This window comes from Micropterus dolomieu, linkage group LG02, assembly GCF_021292245.1.
Source record: "Micropterus dolomieu isolate WLL.071019.BEF.003 ecotype Adirondacks linkage group LG02, ASM2129224v1, whole genome shotgun sequence".
Lineage (NCBI taxonomy): Eukaryota > Metazoa > Chordata > Actinopteri > Centrarchiformes > Centrarchidae > Micropterus > Micropterus dolomieu.
This window is the reverse complement of record NC_060151.1, coordinates 13060529-13078053: the sequence shown is the minus strand read 5'-3', so window position 1 is coordinate 13078053 and position 17525 is coordinate 13060529. Positions and strand designations below refer to the sequence as shown.

Genomic DNA, 17525 nt, shown 5'->3' with positions numbered 1-17525 from the left:
CTCAGGTATTTAATTCATGATTTTATTGGTCTATGTTCTTTACCCTTGCAGTATTGTTTGAGAATAATGGTTGGATTAAGATTTTTCTGTATGTTTACATTGTTTTTGCTTTAAACATGTCAGTGGCATCTTTTTAAAATTCCTTTTAACTTAAAATAATCTTCAAGTGCTGATTTTTTTTTGGCATCTTTTAGAACACGTGCACAACTAATTGAATGGGATGGTTTGGTTCTTGACAGACAAAAGAGATAAGGCAGAGCAGATTTTAGCTGTGAGAATTGCCAAAGCCCTTAAAGCGTCAACAGACAGAGGTTTTACGTGAGGCATGTGACACACATCACATGAAGAATGTGTTTGCATTGCGTCCTGAAGATAGGAAGCATTAACTGACAAACCCGTCACAAAATGCTACATCGTCCTTTTTCTGCAGGCTGAACTTTCTGCGAGGATTGCAGCTTTCATGTTGGTGTCGAGCTGTCCTGGAATTAATTAATTAATTATGATGTTTAAATAATCACCATAGACGGCGGTTGTGTGTAGACTGAAGGCAAACGCTTATTCAGTTATGCTGTTAACTTTACTGCGATTGTCTGGAGGTTCATATGACTCAGCGCAAACTACAAGGTGAATAGAACAAATGGATTTTATTGCTGGACTCCCTCAGTTTGATTAAAGCTTGTCTCATATTGATGATAAATACTTACTAGTTGTGTCGTTAATGTAAAAATGTTGATATATAGTCGTAAAAAAAAATGACTTCCATTTAGTGCTGACTGAACTCTAACATACTTTCAATGCATGAAATTGAACCTAAATTATCTTTAAATCACTAAGATTTCATTAATGTGGTTTAATTTTAAGGTTAACTTCACCAGTTTTACACCTCGATCTCTATTATTGAGTACGTTAAAGCCTTTTCAAAAATTGTCATCTGTGGCTGCTTTACACACTGGATCTTGAAAGAAATGGACAGTTATATGGCATGGAATCAGACAGGCAGACACATGAATACAATTTCTGAATTGTCGGTCAATGCTGGAATAAATGCTCTTGCAGAAGAAACAGCTGACACGTCTGGCATCACTGGAGTTAAATATGTTTGAGTGACACTCGAGGGGGGAACAGACAGGGGGATGACTCGTGAGTTTTGATTGAGGAGGGATGACTTCTCTCCCTGAAGGCTGGCAAAACACACGCCAAAACATGATCATGTTGCAGCACTGCATTTTGAAGAGAGTTCTCCAACAGTTTTATTCAGGGAATCAAGAAACCACTAAGAGTCTACTATCTGGGTTTCCCGCTGCGCTGCAGCACGGGTACAGAGCTGCTGGGCACAGGAGCAAATCAAGTAAGTGGCTGAATTAATATCAGCTGGTCAGTGCGGCCGTCGATTTTGCTCTTGTACATTCCAACTTACTTACTTTTTCTTCGAAAAGCTATCCATTGAAATGACTAGATGGCACTCTTCCAGGACTTAAATAATATAGTATTAGTTTTAAACACAGAGTCAAAGACACTTTACCTCCGAGGAGCACCGTTTATTTGTTCCAAACTTCACGGGGTGGTTTGGGGAAAACAAATCCGCTTGCCAAGCTCACGGGGTCATGAACTGGAACTAGGTTAGAAGCACAAGAGATCGTCATGATGGCGTGAGTGACAGCAACAGTGACTTGCGGTGTGCCTTAACCTGTGCGCATTTAGCCTAGTAGACAAAGCGCAGTAGGCCTACGTGTTCAACACCCGAACCTTTTTCTCAGAAAGACACTTCCATCCAGCCCGTTTCCTTATTCCTGTAGTTTAATGGCACAAAGCTGTTCCAGTAGATGAGTTCCTCTCATGCTGGGTCACGTGAAGCCTAATTGATCGCATGCAGTCAATTATAGCCTACAAACATTAGCTCCTAAGTGCAGCTGCTATTTTGTGCGCAATGACAATGAACCATCTAAACGCATACAATATCTGATGTGCTTTTTCATTTTGCTCTCTGAGAGTAGATCATCTGTGTTTGACATAAAAACCTGTGTGTGTGTGTGTGTGTGTGTATGTGTCAACATCTGTTCTTTTTACCTGTAGGTTACTAATTTTGACAGCGTGTGAGGGTCTGATATAGGCTATAGAAGTTGTGTTCTGTCTGGCCCAGCAGGTCTTCCAGGTGAAAGCGAGCGGACTCTTATAGCTATAAAGCCAGATGGAGTTCAACGTCGTCTTGTTGGACAAATCATTCAGCGCTTTGAGCAGCGGGGCTTCAAGCTCGTTGGCATGAAAATGATGAAGGTATAGAAGTTTGAAGTAAGTGTGTTTGGTGTCTCTTATTATTATTTTTTTTTTCTAACTGTAGCTGTCTCTGTTCTGAAGGTGTCAGAGGATCTGCTGTCTCAGCATTACTGTGAGCTGAGGACCAAGCCCTTCTATCCCAGCCTGCTGCATTACATGACCTCAGGGCCTGTGGTTGTCATGGTGAGTGTTCCTTTTCCTGCCTCCTTGTGGGATATTTAATGTATTTTTTACATTGTTTCTTCGTTTGTTTGTTTTTTGTTTTTACATATTTCTACCTTTGCATTAGGTTGACATACATGAAAGGTATGTTTTAGAAAATGGTGGACACCTGACACACAGTATTTCAGGTGTAGACTCAATACAAATCTCTGCAAGTCTAGCTTGTGTGTATATAATGTGGTGTTTTATTTTTGTTTAGGTGTGGGAAGGGCACGAAGTGGTCCAGACCTCACGTAAGATGGTGGGCCACACTAATCCAGCTGAGGCCCAAGCAGGCACAGTTAGAGGAGATTTCAGCATTCATGTCAGCAGGTAACCTGATGCCATTTGATCTCTTGATGTGTGCAAGTTTCAGGATTAAACAACAATTATATGAGACTGCCACCTTTGCATCTTGTGAAGCTACTGCATGTGCTTTTTTCCATCTTGGAGGTAAAACTAATGATGTGTGTTGGTCATTTAAAGGAATGTGGTTCATGCCAGTGATTCACTGGAGGGCGCACAGAGAGAGATCCAGCTGTGGTTTCAAGGAAAGGAGCTCCTGAACTGGGACTGCTGTGACCAGACCAGCACCTGTGAGGTGTGAACACAAACGCAGAGAGAATCAGTAATACTACCTCTTCTCCTGCTGCTCAAAGGTCTGTCTCTTGTGACAGTGTGACCACAGTGATTGAAAAAATTAGTCGTGTTCATAGCAAATAATTTACCTCAGTAGGTGCACTTAGAATCGCAGTTTTTGTTGAAACAAATTTGACTGTGTTTTCAATTTATTACCAACTCCATGCACATAAATGTATAGCTGTTACATCTCTCACTGAACAGCTATAATATTTAAATTTATTAAACATGAATGACGGATGCAGAGATTCAATGGCTCAGTACCTGATTTCGCAGCTGAAATATTGCATGTGGCTCAAAGTGGGCGGAACATCAGAATATATCCCACAGTATCCGAACACGTCTAAGTCCTTCTGACTGATGGATCAAATTTGATGTGATTTTTTTTATTTGATTCTGGCTTTTATCCCAAAGTCATAGTTAACAGTAATCTAAATAGCTATTTAGTTACAAATTACTTTGTCAGATCAATACCAAATTTAAGTATTGCCAAGCAATAAAGTAAGATCTCATTTGAACATAATCTAACAAAGCCTTGCTATGAAGTAAGTAAACTGCTGTATAAATTTTTTTAAATTTAACAAATTATGTGTAGTGGTGTTTTTGGGAGTAAGGCGTTCAACAAATCAAAATAGTTGACTTAGACATAGTTCAAGTAAACAATTAACTAACTAGAGTAATTAAGTGCATTTGTGTAACTGAAGTTGTTATGCAATCCGCCTACCTCTGGTTAAAACTACTTGTCTGAAATGGGCGTAGCTGTTCGTAGTTAAGCCAAAATCAAATAATCACTGTTACCACTAAAACATCTGACCTCTAGTGTATGTTATTTGTAAAATGTGCTGGTGCTGTCAATGTACATACGTACTAAAGTGTGCGCTGCATAGCTCGGCATCATGATTTACCTAAACCTGCTTTTATAGAACACAGGACAGATTTGGCGTGTCACTCGGTTTTTTAATACCGCTGAAAAAAATAACTTCTGTTACTTGTCTAGAATTCTTCACGTAATTTTTAAAAAATTGTATGTTTTGATCATATAACTTTTCTATCTCAGAATATGTAAAGAAGGGTTGCAATAAACTCATAATACAAAAATACACGTTCCAGTAAATCCGTTGTGTCTTCGTGTTGTATATTATGTCATGATATGCTCCTTAGCTAAAGTCACAATGAAACGCACAGAATCAGAAATATTTTAGTCTCCATAAAACAGTCTGGATTGAAATTGTATATTGATGTCATCACTTTAATGTGTATTTAGTAAACATCTGGCTGCAACAAGTGACATTGTCTTAATACAGGTTGATGTGCAAGCAATAAAAACACTGACTGAATGAAACATTTTTTTTTCTGTAGAGTCAAACATTTTTAACAGAACGCATTTTTTTTATTTTTTTTAATGCTCTAAAAAGCATTTTCAGTCCATTATTGTTCAAACTAATCATCAATATGTGATTGGGTTTATTGCATTTGTGTATTTTCATGCTTCAAATATTGACTAAACAAAGAATAATAGAAATTGAAATTTTTTATCCAACATTAAGAATAATTTTAGTAAACTATGGTGAGAAGTTGAAGTTTAAAGCCCCTCTGTCTTAAAAACATGTAAAGAATATTTGTTAGTGAGCTTTATCTTTCAACGCAGTTTGCTTTTGTTGATAAATCTGTGGCACGTGAGATATAACACTATGTATGATTAAAAGTTTTCAATCCATTTGCACATCATTTTGTGCAAACAGGTGCAAAATCCATTTATCTTTGCTGATCTTTGATGCCTCAGCTGTATCAGTGGATGTTGTAAAATTGTTTCACATTGCAACACTCTCTGGTTTGAGATCAATCTTCAGCTTTTGCTTCTCCATCACCTTCTCTAGTTCTGTGGCTTTGTGCACATCCTGAGAAGGACACAAGATGAAATGTGACTTAACAGAGAAATATCAAGGAAACTTTCAGTTTTCTGGCAAATTTCAAAAGTAGCTCCCCAACTTGTAAATGACATACGCACTTAAATCTCACTTATGTTTGGTCATATTTTAAAATACCCCAGAAGGCACACATTATGAAATAACAGACCAAGAAGATGATGGCTCTTTAGTAATTAACAATTGTAAAATCTGCCCACTGCAACTATCCTGTATATTTGCTAATATGCATTTCAGGTTTTGTACATTGAAAGGTTAAATACTCTTTAGTCAATGTAGGTCAGTAACACTGAGGTAAAATGATGTAAGTCTGTGCAAAAGCCAAGGCTAAGCAAACAACTAGCTCAGGACACATGGACCCAGTTGTAACCACGCAAACACAGACAGTGCATCTGGAAAAGCAGTGAACAAACCTCCAGAAGGGACTTCTGCACCATAATTTGGCTGTAAACTCTTGCACCTTCTTCTGGTGACACTGAGCGGAGTTCATCCTTATTCAGGGAAAACAGCTGTGCTCCGTTTAAAATGCCCAGACTCTGAATGGTCCTAAAAGGGGAGGAAGAAGCAACATAGTCATTGTTCACTTTCACAGTTTTCACTGTCAAAAGGTCCATAACTTGTATGTAAGTATCTTTGTCAAATAGAAAAATCCACTTGCTTAAACTTCACATATGAAGCATCTCTGAGCTTCTCTTAAGATTCACTTCTGCATTTTTTTTGTTACACTCAATAGTGCCCCTAAGTATCCTAAATGTGGGTGCTGATGCTGCAATGGATAAGACTATGCCTTTGGGGTGAGAGACCCGGGTTCAATCCTCCACTGTGACCCATCCACCAATGTGTCCCTGAGCAAGACACTTAATCCCTAGTTGCTCCAGAGGTGTGCGACCTCTGACATGCTTTGGATAAAAGCGTCAGCTAAATAAATAAATGTAAATGTCCTCTTAGCTCACTGTTTTTGTTACTCCAACTTAGTTCAGTTCACAGTTCAGCTGCAATACATAAACATTGGCAGGGAGGACATTTGAGGGCGCTATTGTGCACTAAGCAAAATCGAGGAGTGTACCTTTGAAAGATGCATGTGCTTTATATGCGGGTGGGGTTGCTGCACAGTCACTGCAGTGCTCTCACTACTACCTCTCCTTTAAAACAGTCTGTATCTGTCATAAGCCTGAATGGAAACCTCTTCTAGAAAATACCGCTGCTGATTTGAATGGACTAACTCAATCCTCAGGTCTGAGCTGCTTGTATCTGATGCTGCCTGTAGACCTCTGGCTGAGGCTGCCTGTGTTTCACCTGGGTCTGCTTGACCTGCTGAAGACACCTGGACTGGGTCTGTGCTAGTACTGGATTTGGATCAACTGTGCTTGTACTGGCTTATGATACAGCATCTACTCTACTGACAAACTTCAGCATAGCCCCTGTAAATCATTAATATCAATACTTGCGAGATTTTATTATAATCAGCTGCTTCAGGTTCATTCAAACTGGCTCCCCAGGTTTCCTTGCCAAAAAGCAAGATACTATTTATATCATGACATGATATGTGATGTTTATTATTGACTGAAAGATGTAGGCTACATCCATATCGCCCAGTCTGCCCTGCTAATCAACATTTTAATAGTCAATGTGAATCCCATGCTTTCCATTGCATTAGTTCAGAGTTGTAACTAAACCTTCCCTGAGAGACAGATAATCACTGTCTCGTTTTAAATGATGTGGGCCTATGAGGAGTGCCATCACATCCGTGTGTTGTCTGGACTGGTCCCACTAATGTTGCTGCTGGAATGCAATAGGTCCAGCTGCAGACTGTAGCACTGCTCAGCGCGAGTTTCATTTCATGCACGCGCACATGCGTATGAGTCATGGTCTGAGCGCATGTTCACGTGCGACGTAGTTTATAAACATCGTTGCACGTCTGCGTTTATCAAACGTAATAAATAATTGTATTTCACTGTAATATTGTTCAGACAGTCTGAAAAGAAAACAAGACCAAAACAGACCTAGTTTCGCTGCTCAGCTGGGTTAGCAAGAAAGACAGAGAGAGGTTCACTGCAACTACACGTGCTGCTCACATCAGACTTTCAGAGGAGAGAACAGAAGTTTGTGTGACTGCTGTTCACTCTCGTTGAGTTATTTTCTCTTCTTGTGCACATAAGGATAGTCCCTCTTAGTCCTCTCATCAAATGTGTAAATACTTGCTTTCACCACTGACTCGTTTTTTGCGAAGTTTCATAGCGTAACAACGTGCCTTTTCACATCAACCAGTAGTTTTATATTGAAATTGTAACACAACCATAGACACATGGATGCAGGGGCACGTGCCCCAGTAAAAAGGGTCTAGCGACGCCTATGTTTCTAATATTTCCCCATCGAATATGATCCAATTTCATCAAAATCAGTGAAAAAAGTTGTTTTTGTACAGTAATCAGTGGGGCCCGGCCCCAGAACCACTATGCTTCAGCAGCTTCATATTGAGAAATCTTTTCATCAGACGCTAAATTAATACAAGTGCAGAATGAGTCATTAACATTTTAAAATACTTTTCCAAAGTATTAAGACAAACTATTAAATATCATCAAGAATACCTACAAAAACATTTTTTTTGGTCATGGGCCAGATACTGCCATAGTGGTGACACTGTGCAAAGCATATCCATAAAGACATTTAAACATGGATTTTTATTTCATGGGAATGGAAGAGTTTGTACATGTTTCTCTAAAAATGCACTGAGCAGAAAACGCATCAATGCCTATTTGGCATTGAAGCCATTATTTGTTACATTTTTAACAAGTAATTTGTAGTTTTACCAGATTACATTTTTCCCCCCAACCCTGTATGCAATAAATTGTGGAAATGACTTTGATTTCATTTTTTTCTTAATTTTCACCCCAGCACCCAAGTGTCTATTAAGCACCACTGTACAACTCACTGAAGCCTAGGCATTAGTTTAATTTCCTGGTACAGCAGAGTCACTGATGCTCCTGTATAATTTTTATTTAGAATAATATTAAGTTATTCAATAAATTAAAACTATGACAGCATGATGTGGATAATTACAAAAGCACAGATTGATGCATTTAGACATAACCTGCATTGGACGTGAGATATTTCTTAATAACACTCAGTATTCCTAGTGGAACCTGGCTATAAATGAACTAATCGGTTCTACAAACTAGTCTGAATCAGCCTGAGCTGGAGTTTCCTCCAGCAGTGCACACTCACTGCTGACTGAAGCCCTTGGTGGTTAGCCAGGCCTCCACCTCGGCAGGCGGTGAGTGGTAGTTCAGGGGTAGAGAAGTGTCGGCTGTGCGGGGGACCACCAGCTGGCGAACTGAGCTGCTTTTCCCTGCCAGCCGCTGAAGGAGCTCATCATTCATTATCAACACTGCAAGTACAATAATCAGACAACCAAATTTGCATACACATGCAGAAGTGTAAGTCATGTGCTCAACCTCCAGGGTTGCTTTGCATTTAATGGGATGAATGTTCATGCAACAGAATAATTATTTCTAAGTACACCACATAGTCAGAGGTCTGTCTATGGCCAGATATTTTATAGCAACATTAAGGCAGTGTTTTGTAGGACTGATATGTTTAAACATCTGACTGCACCTTCCTTCAAGTGCCCTTACTTCTTGTATAATCTTTTTTCTACAAATGTTACATTTCCTTTATATTTCCCTTGTCTCAGTTGACATTTTGAATACATTTGATGAACTGTGCATCCTGCAAGAGCTTTAAGTTTATAATTGAGAAAGCTACATACTGATATTTTGGCTCTATTTGTTTTTAGTTACATAGTTTTAAGTATAAACTATACATAGTATAATATAGCATATAGTAAATTTCATAGCTGACACTAGTCTGGTTTTCTTATATTTGATATGAATGGTCAGCACATTTGATAATTCAGACCCTTGTACACTACGAGCTAATGCAATTTACTTTTTACCCAAAAGACCATTGTGTCAAAGACAGCATCCATGTGCCATGGTGCACCATGGAGCTACATGGGGTATAGGGAAGCTGGCAGTTGATGCATGGTACGTCTTCTTAGAAATGATTGCACAAAAGGCCAGCAGCATCTTTAAAAAGCTGTCTGTCTAGTGGAGACAGGACCTCAGTAGCACTTAAGTGACAAATGAGCAACAGTGCTAACTTCTACTGTTGTTATTTGCTGAAATATTTTAAAACCTCTACTCTTAACATGCTGTTAACACATTTGGGAACACTCAGTGAGCAATAAACATCATTTCAGCATTGCCTCTATGCTTTAGCTCTGATATAGACCAGATATTTTCTATGGGCTACATAGGCCTATAGACCAGTTTTAGTTCATATTTTGCAAAATGCATGGTGGTGGTGCAGTGGTTAGCACTGTCGCCTCACAGCAAGAAGGTCTTGGGTTCAAACCCCAGTTGCCCCAGCCTTTCTGTGTGGAGTTTGCATGTTCTCCCCTGTGCTCCAGCTTCTTCCCACCATCCAAAGACATGCAGGCTAGGTTAATTGGTGTCTCCAAAATTGTCCCTAGGTGTAAGTGGTTGTCTGTCTATGTGTGGCCCTGCACCCTGGACAGGTCGCCAGTCCTGTGATGGACTGGTGAGCTGTGGCTTTGGTAATAGAATTTGAATGTGCAGAAGAAGTAGGCTGTGGATTCAAATTTAGTTACTGTTTAATAATTGTTGTTCCTGCATGCCTCACCTATCATACCTGTTGGGCCAAGAAGCTCTTTTTGACATAACAGCTAACACCAGATGCATTAAAGGCATGTGCAAGGATGGGTAGTGTCTGGCCATTTGTAGTGGGCTGGTCTGGGCCAAATGCCAGGGCCAATGTTTTGTACCAGTCCAGACATGAACTCAAGCATTGAAATTCTTTCTTTTTGATGACATCCAAGAGAGATTTTTGAAACTCTATATGTCTGACCATTTCAAGCAGGCCCCAGACTGAACTGGTGGTTGGTGCCCGGCTACCAAATGAACCACTCTTCTACCATCTAGTATACTGCAATGTGATCATCACTATGATAATATCAAACACCAAATTTATATACATTTGCAAACAGAGGACTATAACAGTCCATCTCTGTTATTTATTCAACGTCTACAAGACATAGCTTAAACGACTAAAGTAAAACCTGGTGAAAGTCCAAATTCATATAATAGACATTTATTAATTGTCTGATAAATGTCCATGTAGTCACTGAAAAGATGTCTAAGCTAAGACTCTAGACGTCTACTAAACTTTTACTTTTCAACCCTGAATAACCTTAATCTAAACTAAATGTCTCCAGACAAATAGTAGAAGAATATACATCTATTAAACATTAAACATTTTTTCAGCGTCAAATTGCTCAGTAGGACTGTAGTATGTTGGTATGAAAAGAATAACTGAACAAAATTCAGTATGTATGTGTTGATTCAGCAATTTCCCTAAACCATGACCTTCATGTTTTGCACAACTTTTGCCAATTTGCCATGTCTCTAGTTGAGTTTATGGGTTGCAGATTCCAAGTTCAACACAACAAGCTCCGGGGATCAAATATGTTTGAGAACTCCAAAGCTCCTCATATGTCTGTACACAAGATTTACCATGGCCGATTATTCAACATGTATCAGTGTGTTACCTCGCTCGTTGTCTTCTGCCTGCATGGTTGTAGATGGTAAAACCATGCTCTGTGGTCGCATTGGGCCTATAGCAGCAGGACCTTTCCCAACTGGGCTTGATGGAGCGTATGATAGGTACTTCCGTGGGGAAATGGGCACCTTCTGTTGTGGAAAAGCAGGAATTAATAAAAACTGCAAGATGGCATATGTGCACAAACATTCTCACTCCAAACTTGCATGCATCCAAATGTGACGACTTTGACTGACACAAACAACAGCAAAACTTTGTATGAGTGTGGTGAGTCTCTACTTGTACCTTTGGCTCTCTGCGTACCACTGAGTTGTCTATTTCACTGTTATTCAGAGCAGACAGAGGCTCCAGGATGTTAAAGGGAAGAAATCCTATCTGGTCAAAGCGATTCCGACACTTCCACCATCGCTTAGATGACTCAATTACCTAATGTAAGATGACACACAGATCCAGAGTTATATATAGTGATATATTCCAAAAATATATTTAGTTGTATAAGACCACCTCTAATTCTAATTATGGGGTTAGAACAGTCTCATTAATACTCACAAACAAATGTCGTGATTAAACACAATGTAGAGTGATTGTTATCTGTAAATCTGGATGCACATCTTTGCCTCTAATTTATCATCATTTGTACACCAATATTTTTCAATGGAAATATATTTACGAATCTCCACCTATGCTTGTTGGTCTTTTGAGACCCTTCTGTCATGCTGTTTCACACAAAATTCTAAAATGTGTGATGCATAAAATGTCTTGTGACTTGTGCCAGTCACTCTGGCACAGACATAGATCCTGATTTACAAATTCGCTCTACATTTATTTGTGCAATGTGTTTTATGAGTTACGTATCTTGACATTTGTTTGTGAATACTTGAGACTGTTCTAATCTCATAGAGTGTACCTCTAATGTTTCTCCTTGTAGCACAGAGAGTTCACTGCTGTTTCTCGCCACAAAGTCATAACTGCAGCAGTAAAGTCTCTCATTCTCTGGTGGGAGCCACGTTCCTTCTCTAAAATAGAAATGTCATTTAAAACATATGCAACATGTACTTTTTTTTACTAATTTAACAAAGAAATGTCAGATGTCGATAATATTAATCTCTGATGAGAGAATAACTGAGTTACTCTCAGATTAAATAACCTCCAGACTGATTTTATTAGGCAACATACTGGTAATTGCACCCATTAGGTTATTGTCACTTCTGCAATAAAACATAAGTATGCCTTGTTCTGTAATGTCTACAGGCTTACACTTCATTAGGGCCTTCACCGTGGCCCTCTGCTGTCTGTCGGGCTTGGTGCTGTAGTGTTTGTGCCGCCCTACTTTCCCTGAGAGCATCTTGTTTGTGCTGTGACTCAATAGGATCTTCAAAAAGCTGGCCAGTTGAGTCATAGGCCGGAGGCTTCCACCCATCCAAGAAGACAGGTGAATATGAAGGAACAGACACACTAAGGTGTGAACTGGGAAAGAGGGCGATAGGATCTTGTTAGTACAACATGATACACTCTCAAACCAAGATCTACGCACACATACTTAAACACACAGACCAGGGTGAAGTCCAGTTTGGTCCTATTGAAGTCCACTGCTCCCTTTCTTCTTCAGTCAGATGCTCCTGTAGAAGTGAAACAGCACCACTGGTCATGGCAGGACTGGCCACCGACGCAGCTAATGCTGGGCCTCCAGTGGTTTTTATCATCTGTGAAAGAGAGCGTCGCCACAGTCAGAGAGAGAGAAAGAGAAACTACTAAATGAAAATTTAGAAAGACTCACCAGTCTAAGAGGCACAAAAACGTGATGCAGTAGCTCTGGTGCATCAGGCTGTGTGATGAATGACTTGAGACGGTCCTAAATAAACCAACAAATAGGGTCATTTTCATTTACCGTGTTAAAAAATATGTACTTCTAAAATTGACTCGTTGCTCAAATATGACTAGTCTAATCTCACCAGCAGACAGAGGGAGTACTTTATTTTCTGAAAGATGTCCACAAATTCTTCCTCTGATGGAGGGCAAGCTTTCATGGTCAACAAATCATCTGCACACAGAAGAGCACTGCTACAACCAAAACAACTTAACAATATACATGCAGTGTGAAACATGACACATAGCCACACCACGATCTCTGTTGCTTTAATACAGGCATTGATTTGCCAAACTTGAAATAAGTTTTTATCAGTATCATTTGTTCAGTTTTCAGTTTTTTAATTAAATTTAATCTAGAACAAAATACAAGTTGCCACAAGCAAGTTAAATGGCACATTTTTAATGTTTAGGAAAATTAAAGAATAATACAAAATTTAAATAAATGAAAAGAGTATCATAAACACTATAATAATAAAGTACAATACAAATAAAGTCAAGTAAAGGTGTGGAGTGCTTGTTCTAGCATGTTCTAGCAAGTACTCCGACAAAAACAGTGCCAGTGGTAGTGACTAACAACAATCTTGGCTTCTACTTCATTATTAATGCTTTCATACGTCCATTTCCTTCAGTCTTATCTAAGGTCACACCTAACCCACACTGCCCACAAACATGTGAAACACCCTCGTCATGTTGCCAGGACAACACAGAGCGAAGACATATTGACACAAACACCCATTCACACCTACTGGCAATTTATAGTGTCCAGTGATGAGGAACAGCTTTTGTCCACAACACTGTCCACTGTTTTTTCTTCTAATCTTATTGTTACAGTCAAAACAGTCAAACCTCATGGTCATGTGTTCAGAAATCTCATTTATCAAGAATTGAGAAAGTGTGGTAAGAATAATGCCAGGTGCATTGTCAACCCAAAAGAACAAACAGGTGAATGAAATTCATTTTAGTTTATATATGTATATATATATATATATACAATTACTTCTATGCCACAATTGACTCCCAAGATACAGTTACTTCTGTGGCATGTTCCTTGGCCATGCCTACTGTGGGAAAGAATTTTCAGAATTACCCAAAGGATCTTTTGGCAACCGGCCTGTTGACCTGCTTCCAGCATCTAAACCAGAGTGCCAGTATTCTGTCTTTGTCTTCAGTTTCTTGCCTCTACTCTTCTTCTGCAGACAACCAGAAGTCAGCATTCATAGATCTCCTGCCAATCCATCTGCAGCCATCCAGCTTTATAATCTGTCCTTTTCTGCAACCAGCTGATCTACAGCTCTTCAAATGTCAAACCTACTATCTGACTACTGTACATGTTCTTATTTAAGCCTGTTTCTAAAGACTCTGTCAGGCTGGGTTGTTCCACGCCAACAGTTTCTTTGAGCAGGGTATTTCTTTTATCTTTACCATCCTAGTTCAGCAATGACTACACTAGTTAGCTGATGGGATGGAAGAAGAACTCTCACCTTCTTGGCCCTCCTTCTTCTTGCTCTTTCTGCTTCTATTCTTCCTCCTTTGGTTGAGAACACTCTGGGCCTCAGCAGTCTGCTGCAAGCGTGCCATGAATCGCTCTGTGTCATCAAAGCAGTGGTTCAGTATCTCCTGATGAAAACATAATAACTTTCACTGGGCAGTATTTACTGCAGGGCTGTAGTCCTAGATTGCAGCAGATTGTAACTGCTGGTCACATTGGTGCGCTCAAATTGAGACATCAAGAAGTCGCCCCTTCAATATACTCAGGACTGGATCAAATCCCCTCTTTCACATCTGTGATAACTCTCTTTAAAAGGTTCTAGCTGAACTTTCAAACATTACATAAAATAATCCCTACTACCTGTTTTTATAGCCACAATTTCTTTTCTAACTCTTGTTTTAATATGGCCATCCTGTGCATTTCTTTTTATAGTCTGAGCATCATATGTGTGACATATTTTATATGAACAAAATCTGATGTCCTCTAATTGTTCAAAATTCAAACAGCACTCTGTAAATTTGTAGACAAATTCAGTGGTATGTTAGCTTTACACTTCCCGCACTTAGTACAACAACTTAGTAACACTTAGTACACACTCAGTATGCTAAAGCTATGTTGTTGTTTTTTTACAGAAGAATCTAAATATTAATTTACTTTTGACCAACATTACACAAACTCTTCATGTCACCCCAGCATTACTGCTGTCTCACATCTCATGTCTAGTATAAGCAATGGTTTCTGTCTTGATTGTGCAGATCAACAGTATGGTTTACTGACATAAACTTGACAGGACCACATACTTTCTGTAAGCTTCTTTGCACATGTTGCCATCTTCTCTGACTTTTGTAAGCTTTATTCATTTGCTCACACAGATACACATTTGAAAGGATATCATATCTAAATTATTATACATACCACTTCTCTCTCTGCATTCACTAGAGATGTTTGATTTGACCTCCTACTTGCACCCTTCTCTGAGAAAAGGAAGGACAAAGCCATTAAAGTAAAACAAACTTTGGCATATATACAAAAAAACCAAGATTGCTGTATTAGGTCATTTACAAAATACTTATTTGTGGCAAGAGCTCATGCTCACACATAGACATATACATTAAGCAGATGAATATACCTTTGCCAGAATCCATATAGATGGGTAGGCCACCAGGAGGAGGCTGGTCTCCTGGAGGTATCATGACTCGGACACCTGAAGGCTTTCTTGGGACCACCGGAGGAGGTGGTCCAGACATCTGTTGTGTATGGATGCAGAGTCAAATCAAGGCTTTACAAAATATGCAATAGGGGATAATGATCAGGTACTTTAATATATACTACATCATGTTTCTAACTGGTCAGTCTAGATGTATAATGTGAAACATTTGGAACATTTAACCCAACTGATCAAAAGAAGGTCAACTTCACTTAATCTGAATTTTGTCCAAAAAAAAGAAAGACAATTGAGAACTTGATATTTCCACATTCCACTAGCTGATTGTAAGAATGCTGAGTATTCTGTTTACATGCATGTCTGTGACAGGAAAAACCACTGTCACCAGTTGACTCAACCACCATAACTTAAAAATCATACCAGCTGAACATAAAAATCTGTTCAAGTTTATGTTACGCAAACATAAAATAGCTTTTTAGTTTGACATCTCTTTCCTTAATCTTCCTGACTTTCGTCTCTTATTCCTCCTTTTCCAACATATTGAAAAAGCAGTGAATTCTGCACAAACTATTTCAAGCTATTTCCAGACAAAGCCCTTCATGCAATTACAAATGAGCAACATATTACTGACACAAAGCAGCTGTCCTTCATAAGACCGGTGTACCTGCCCGTCTTTAACATGCACACACACACAGATTGCCCAAAGTAAATCTAGATACATCATTGTACCTTTCTGTGTAGTTTCAGTGTTTAAATCCAAGAAACAGAAACCAGTCCCTGTGCTGAGTTGAATGAGCACTGAGCTTAGCTGTTTACACGAGGACGTCCCACCTTCTTGAGATATGCAGAAACGAGAAAAACTTGACTGGCTCCTCTTGCGCAGTTAATTGATGTTGCTCCTCTGATTCTCTGATACACACACATAGCTCGTCCCTCCCATTCTTTTTTTTTTGCATCTTAGAGAGCCTCCCCTTCCTTAAGACAGGAATTTCTATCAACAGCCTGTGTTGATCTGCAACACCACCTGCAATGCCTTTCAAGAAGCGTAATGCTGTGTCATTTGAGATTATGATAACAAAGCCAAAAATAAGACTCAGAGGTGGAAAAAAGGTACTTGAAAATTCAAATTAAAAAATATTTATAAAAAGAAAATATAAGAAATTAAGATTTAATGTGGATTTTCCTCAAAAAAGAAATGGTATAGTTAAGTTGGGCAAACCAATTTTATTTTAACATTCCTTTCCTTCATGGCCATCCGAACAAACTGTTAAATGATATGTGAGAAGGTGTGGGAAAGGATGTTGGCAAAACTGAATATTAGGTTTCTGTTATGGAGACGTTTCAGAAAACTTTAACACTGCTGGCTCGTTTAATGTTTAGCATCTTAACAGATGGATGTTGAATAAATTATTATTGTGGATGTATGTGTACTTTCAGAAAAATGTTCTGTCAATAGGGCCTGAGCCAGACTTCAGTTATCTCTCTTTTGAATGTACACACCTGGAATGGATGTTACTTTGTCATGAAGACGGGTCAGGGTAATGGTGGTAATGTTAGACCAAGGCAATGAACAGCGATCAAAAGAATCCTGGCAGAAGTCCTAGAGTGATCTTGAACAAGGTGTAACTTCATGTTGACTCTATTTCTCGGTGCCCACCCAGCAAACAGGTGGGTACTGAGGGAGCGTTCCCTGAAGGTTACATGAAGCTTATTTTGAAAAAAACTTTAGAGAACTTTCTTAAGGGTTTACATTTGTTATATTCCACGTCAACCTCAAACAAAAAAACAGGAAGGAGAGGCTGGAGGAGTTGCTCAATGCAGACAAAGTCAAAAGTTTGACTGCAGTCTGCGACAGTTTGCAGGCATGTGATGGCACGCTTGGGAAGAGACCCGATCTGTGGCAGTCTTTAGCCTTTGCTCTGCTCTGTGTTCAGGTAAATATGGTGGACTGTTGTTAGGGTTATGGCTTAGATTTTTATTAGTGGTCGAGTTTGTCTGTGATTAGTTGCTTGTATACCTTTCAGGAGCTTGATTCCCCTCTTTCTGATCTCCTCAACTCTAAAAAAACCTGTGCCCAATGTGGGACTCAGACCCATAACCCTGTGATTATCGCAAAGCCAGGGAACACCAAGTCAGTTTCCCCAGTTCTGCTTCATGGCATTGGGGAAAATTGAGCTGTTGGTGAACAGTGACACCAGCTGGTTGTGACAGGACAGACTCCATCTGTCCCTGCAGCTCTCCTGGTGTTTAACTTGACTGTTGAATAGCTGGGGAAACTTTAAACAGGTGTTCAAATCAAAGAGATGATTGAATTAGCAAGTTT

At 39.3% G+C, this 17525-nt stretch overlaps 2 protein-coding genes across 9 annotated transcripts; one reads left to right on the top strand and one right to left on the bottom strand.

Annotated features, from left to right (window-relative positions):
- Window positions 1-133: 133 nt before the first annotated feature.
- On the top strand, window positions 134-4451 carry nme4 (NME/NM23 nucleoside diphosphate kinase 4). Of its 8 annotated transcripts, none has more exons than XM_046075496.1 (5): window positions 134-624; window positions 2141-2274; window positions 2356-2457; window positions 2696-2808; window positions 2962-3360. In XM_046075496.1, the coding sequence occupies exons 1-5, from the start codon at window positions 603-605 to the stop codon at window positions 3080-3082; spliced, it is 492 nt and encodes a 163-aa protein (XP_045931452.1). In that variant the 5' UTR covers window positions 134-602; the 3' UTR covers window positions 3083-3360. The 8 variants fall into 8 exon arrangements, with proteins under 8 accessions (XP_045931452.1, XP_045931461.1, XP_045931433.1 ...); XM_046075505.1 differs by having other exon boundaries at window positions 137-624; window positions 2144-2274; XM_046075477.1 differs by lacking the exon at window positions 134-624 and adding an exon at window positions 1080-1348 and having other exon boundaries at window positions 2144-2274.
- On the bottom strand, window positions 4399-15976 carry eps8l1a (eps8 like 1a). The gene is made up of 14 exons (XM_046075412.1): window positions 15932-15976; window positions 15167-15284; window positions 14953-15011; window positions 14030-14165; window positions 12632-12720; window positions 12457-12531; window positions 12234-12382; window positions 11937-12146; window positions 11587-11695; window positions 10965-11105; window positions 10669-10810; window positions 8265-8427; window positions 5453-5585; window positions 4399-5012 (listed from the first exon to the last, which is right to left on the bottom strand). Exons 2-14 carry the CDS (start codon window positions 15282-15284, stop codon window positions 4926-4928), a joined length of 1611 nt encoding a protein of 536 aa, XP_045931368.1. The 5' UTR covers window positions 15932-15976; the 3' UTR covers window positions 4399-4925.
- Window positions 15977-17525: the final 1549 nt, after the last annotated feature.

Coding starts and splice junctions, on each gene's coding strand:
- eps8l1a (XM_046075412.1), bottom strand. CDS start 15,284: ATGTCTGGACCACCTCCTCCGGTGGTCCCAAGAAAGCCTTCAGGTGTC. Junction 12,147..12,233: donor CCAAACTGGACTTCACCCTG/GTCTGTGTGTTT, acceptor CCTCTTTCCCAG/TTCACACCTTAGTGTGTCTG. Junction 5,013..5,452: donor TGCAGAAGTCCCTTCTGGAG/GTTTGTTCACTG, acceptor TGTCCTTCTCAG/GATGTGCACAAAGCCACAGA.
- nme4 (XM_046075470.1), top strand. CDS start 1,162: ATGACTTCTCTCCCTGAAGGCTGGCAAAACACACGCCAAAACATGATC. Junction 2,275..2,355: donor TTGGCATGAAAATGATGAAG/GTATAGAAGTTT, acceptor TCTGTTCTGAAG/GTGTCAGAGGATCTGCTGTC. Junction 2,809..2,961: donor TTCAGCATTCATGTCAGCAG/GTAACCTGATGC, acceptor GGTCATTTAAAG/GAATGTGGTTCATGCCAGTG.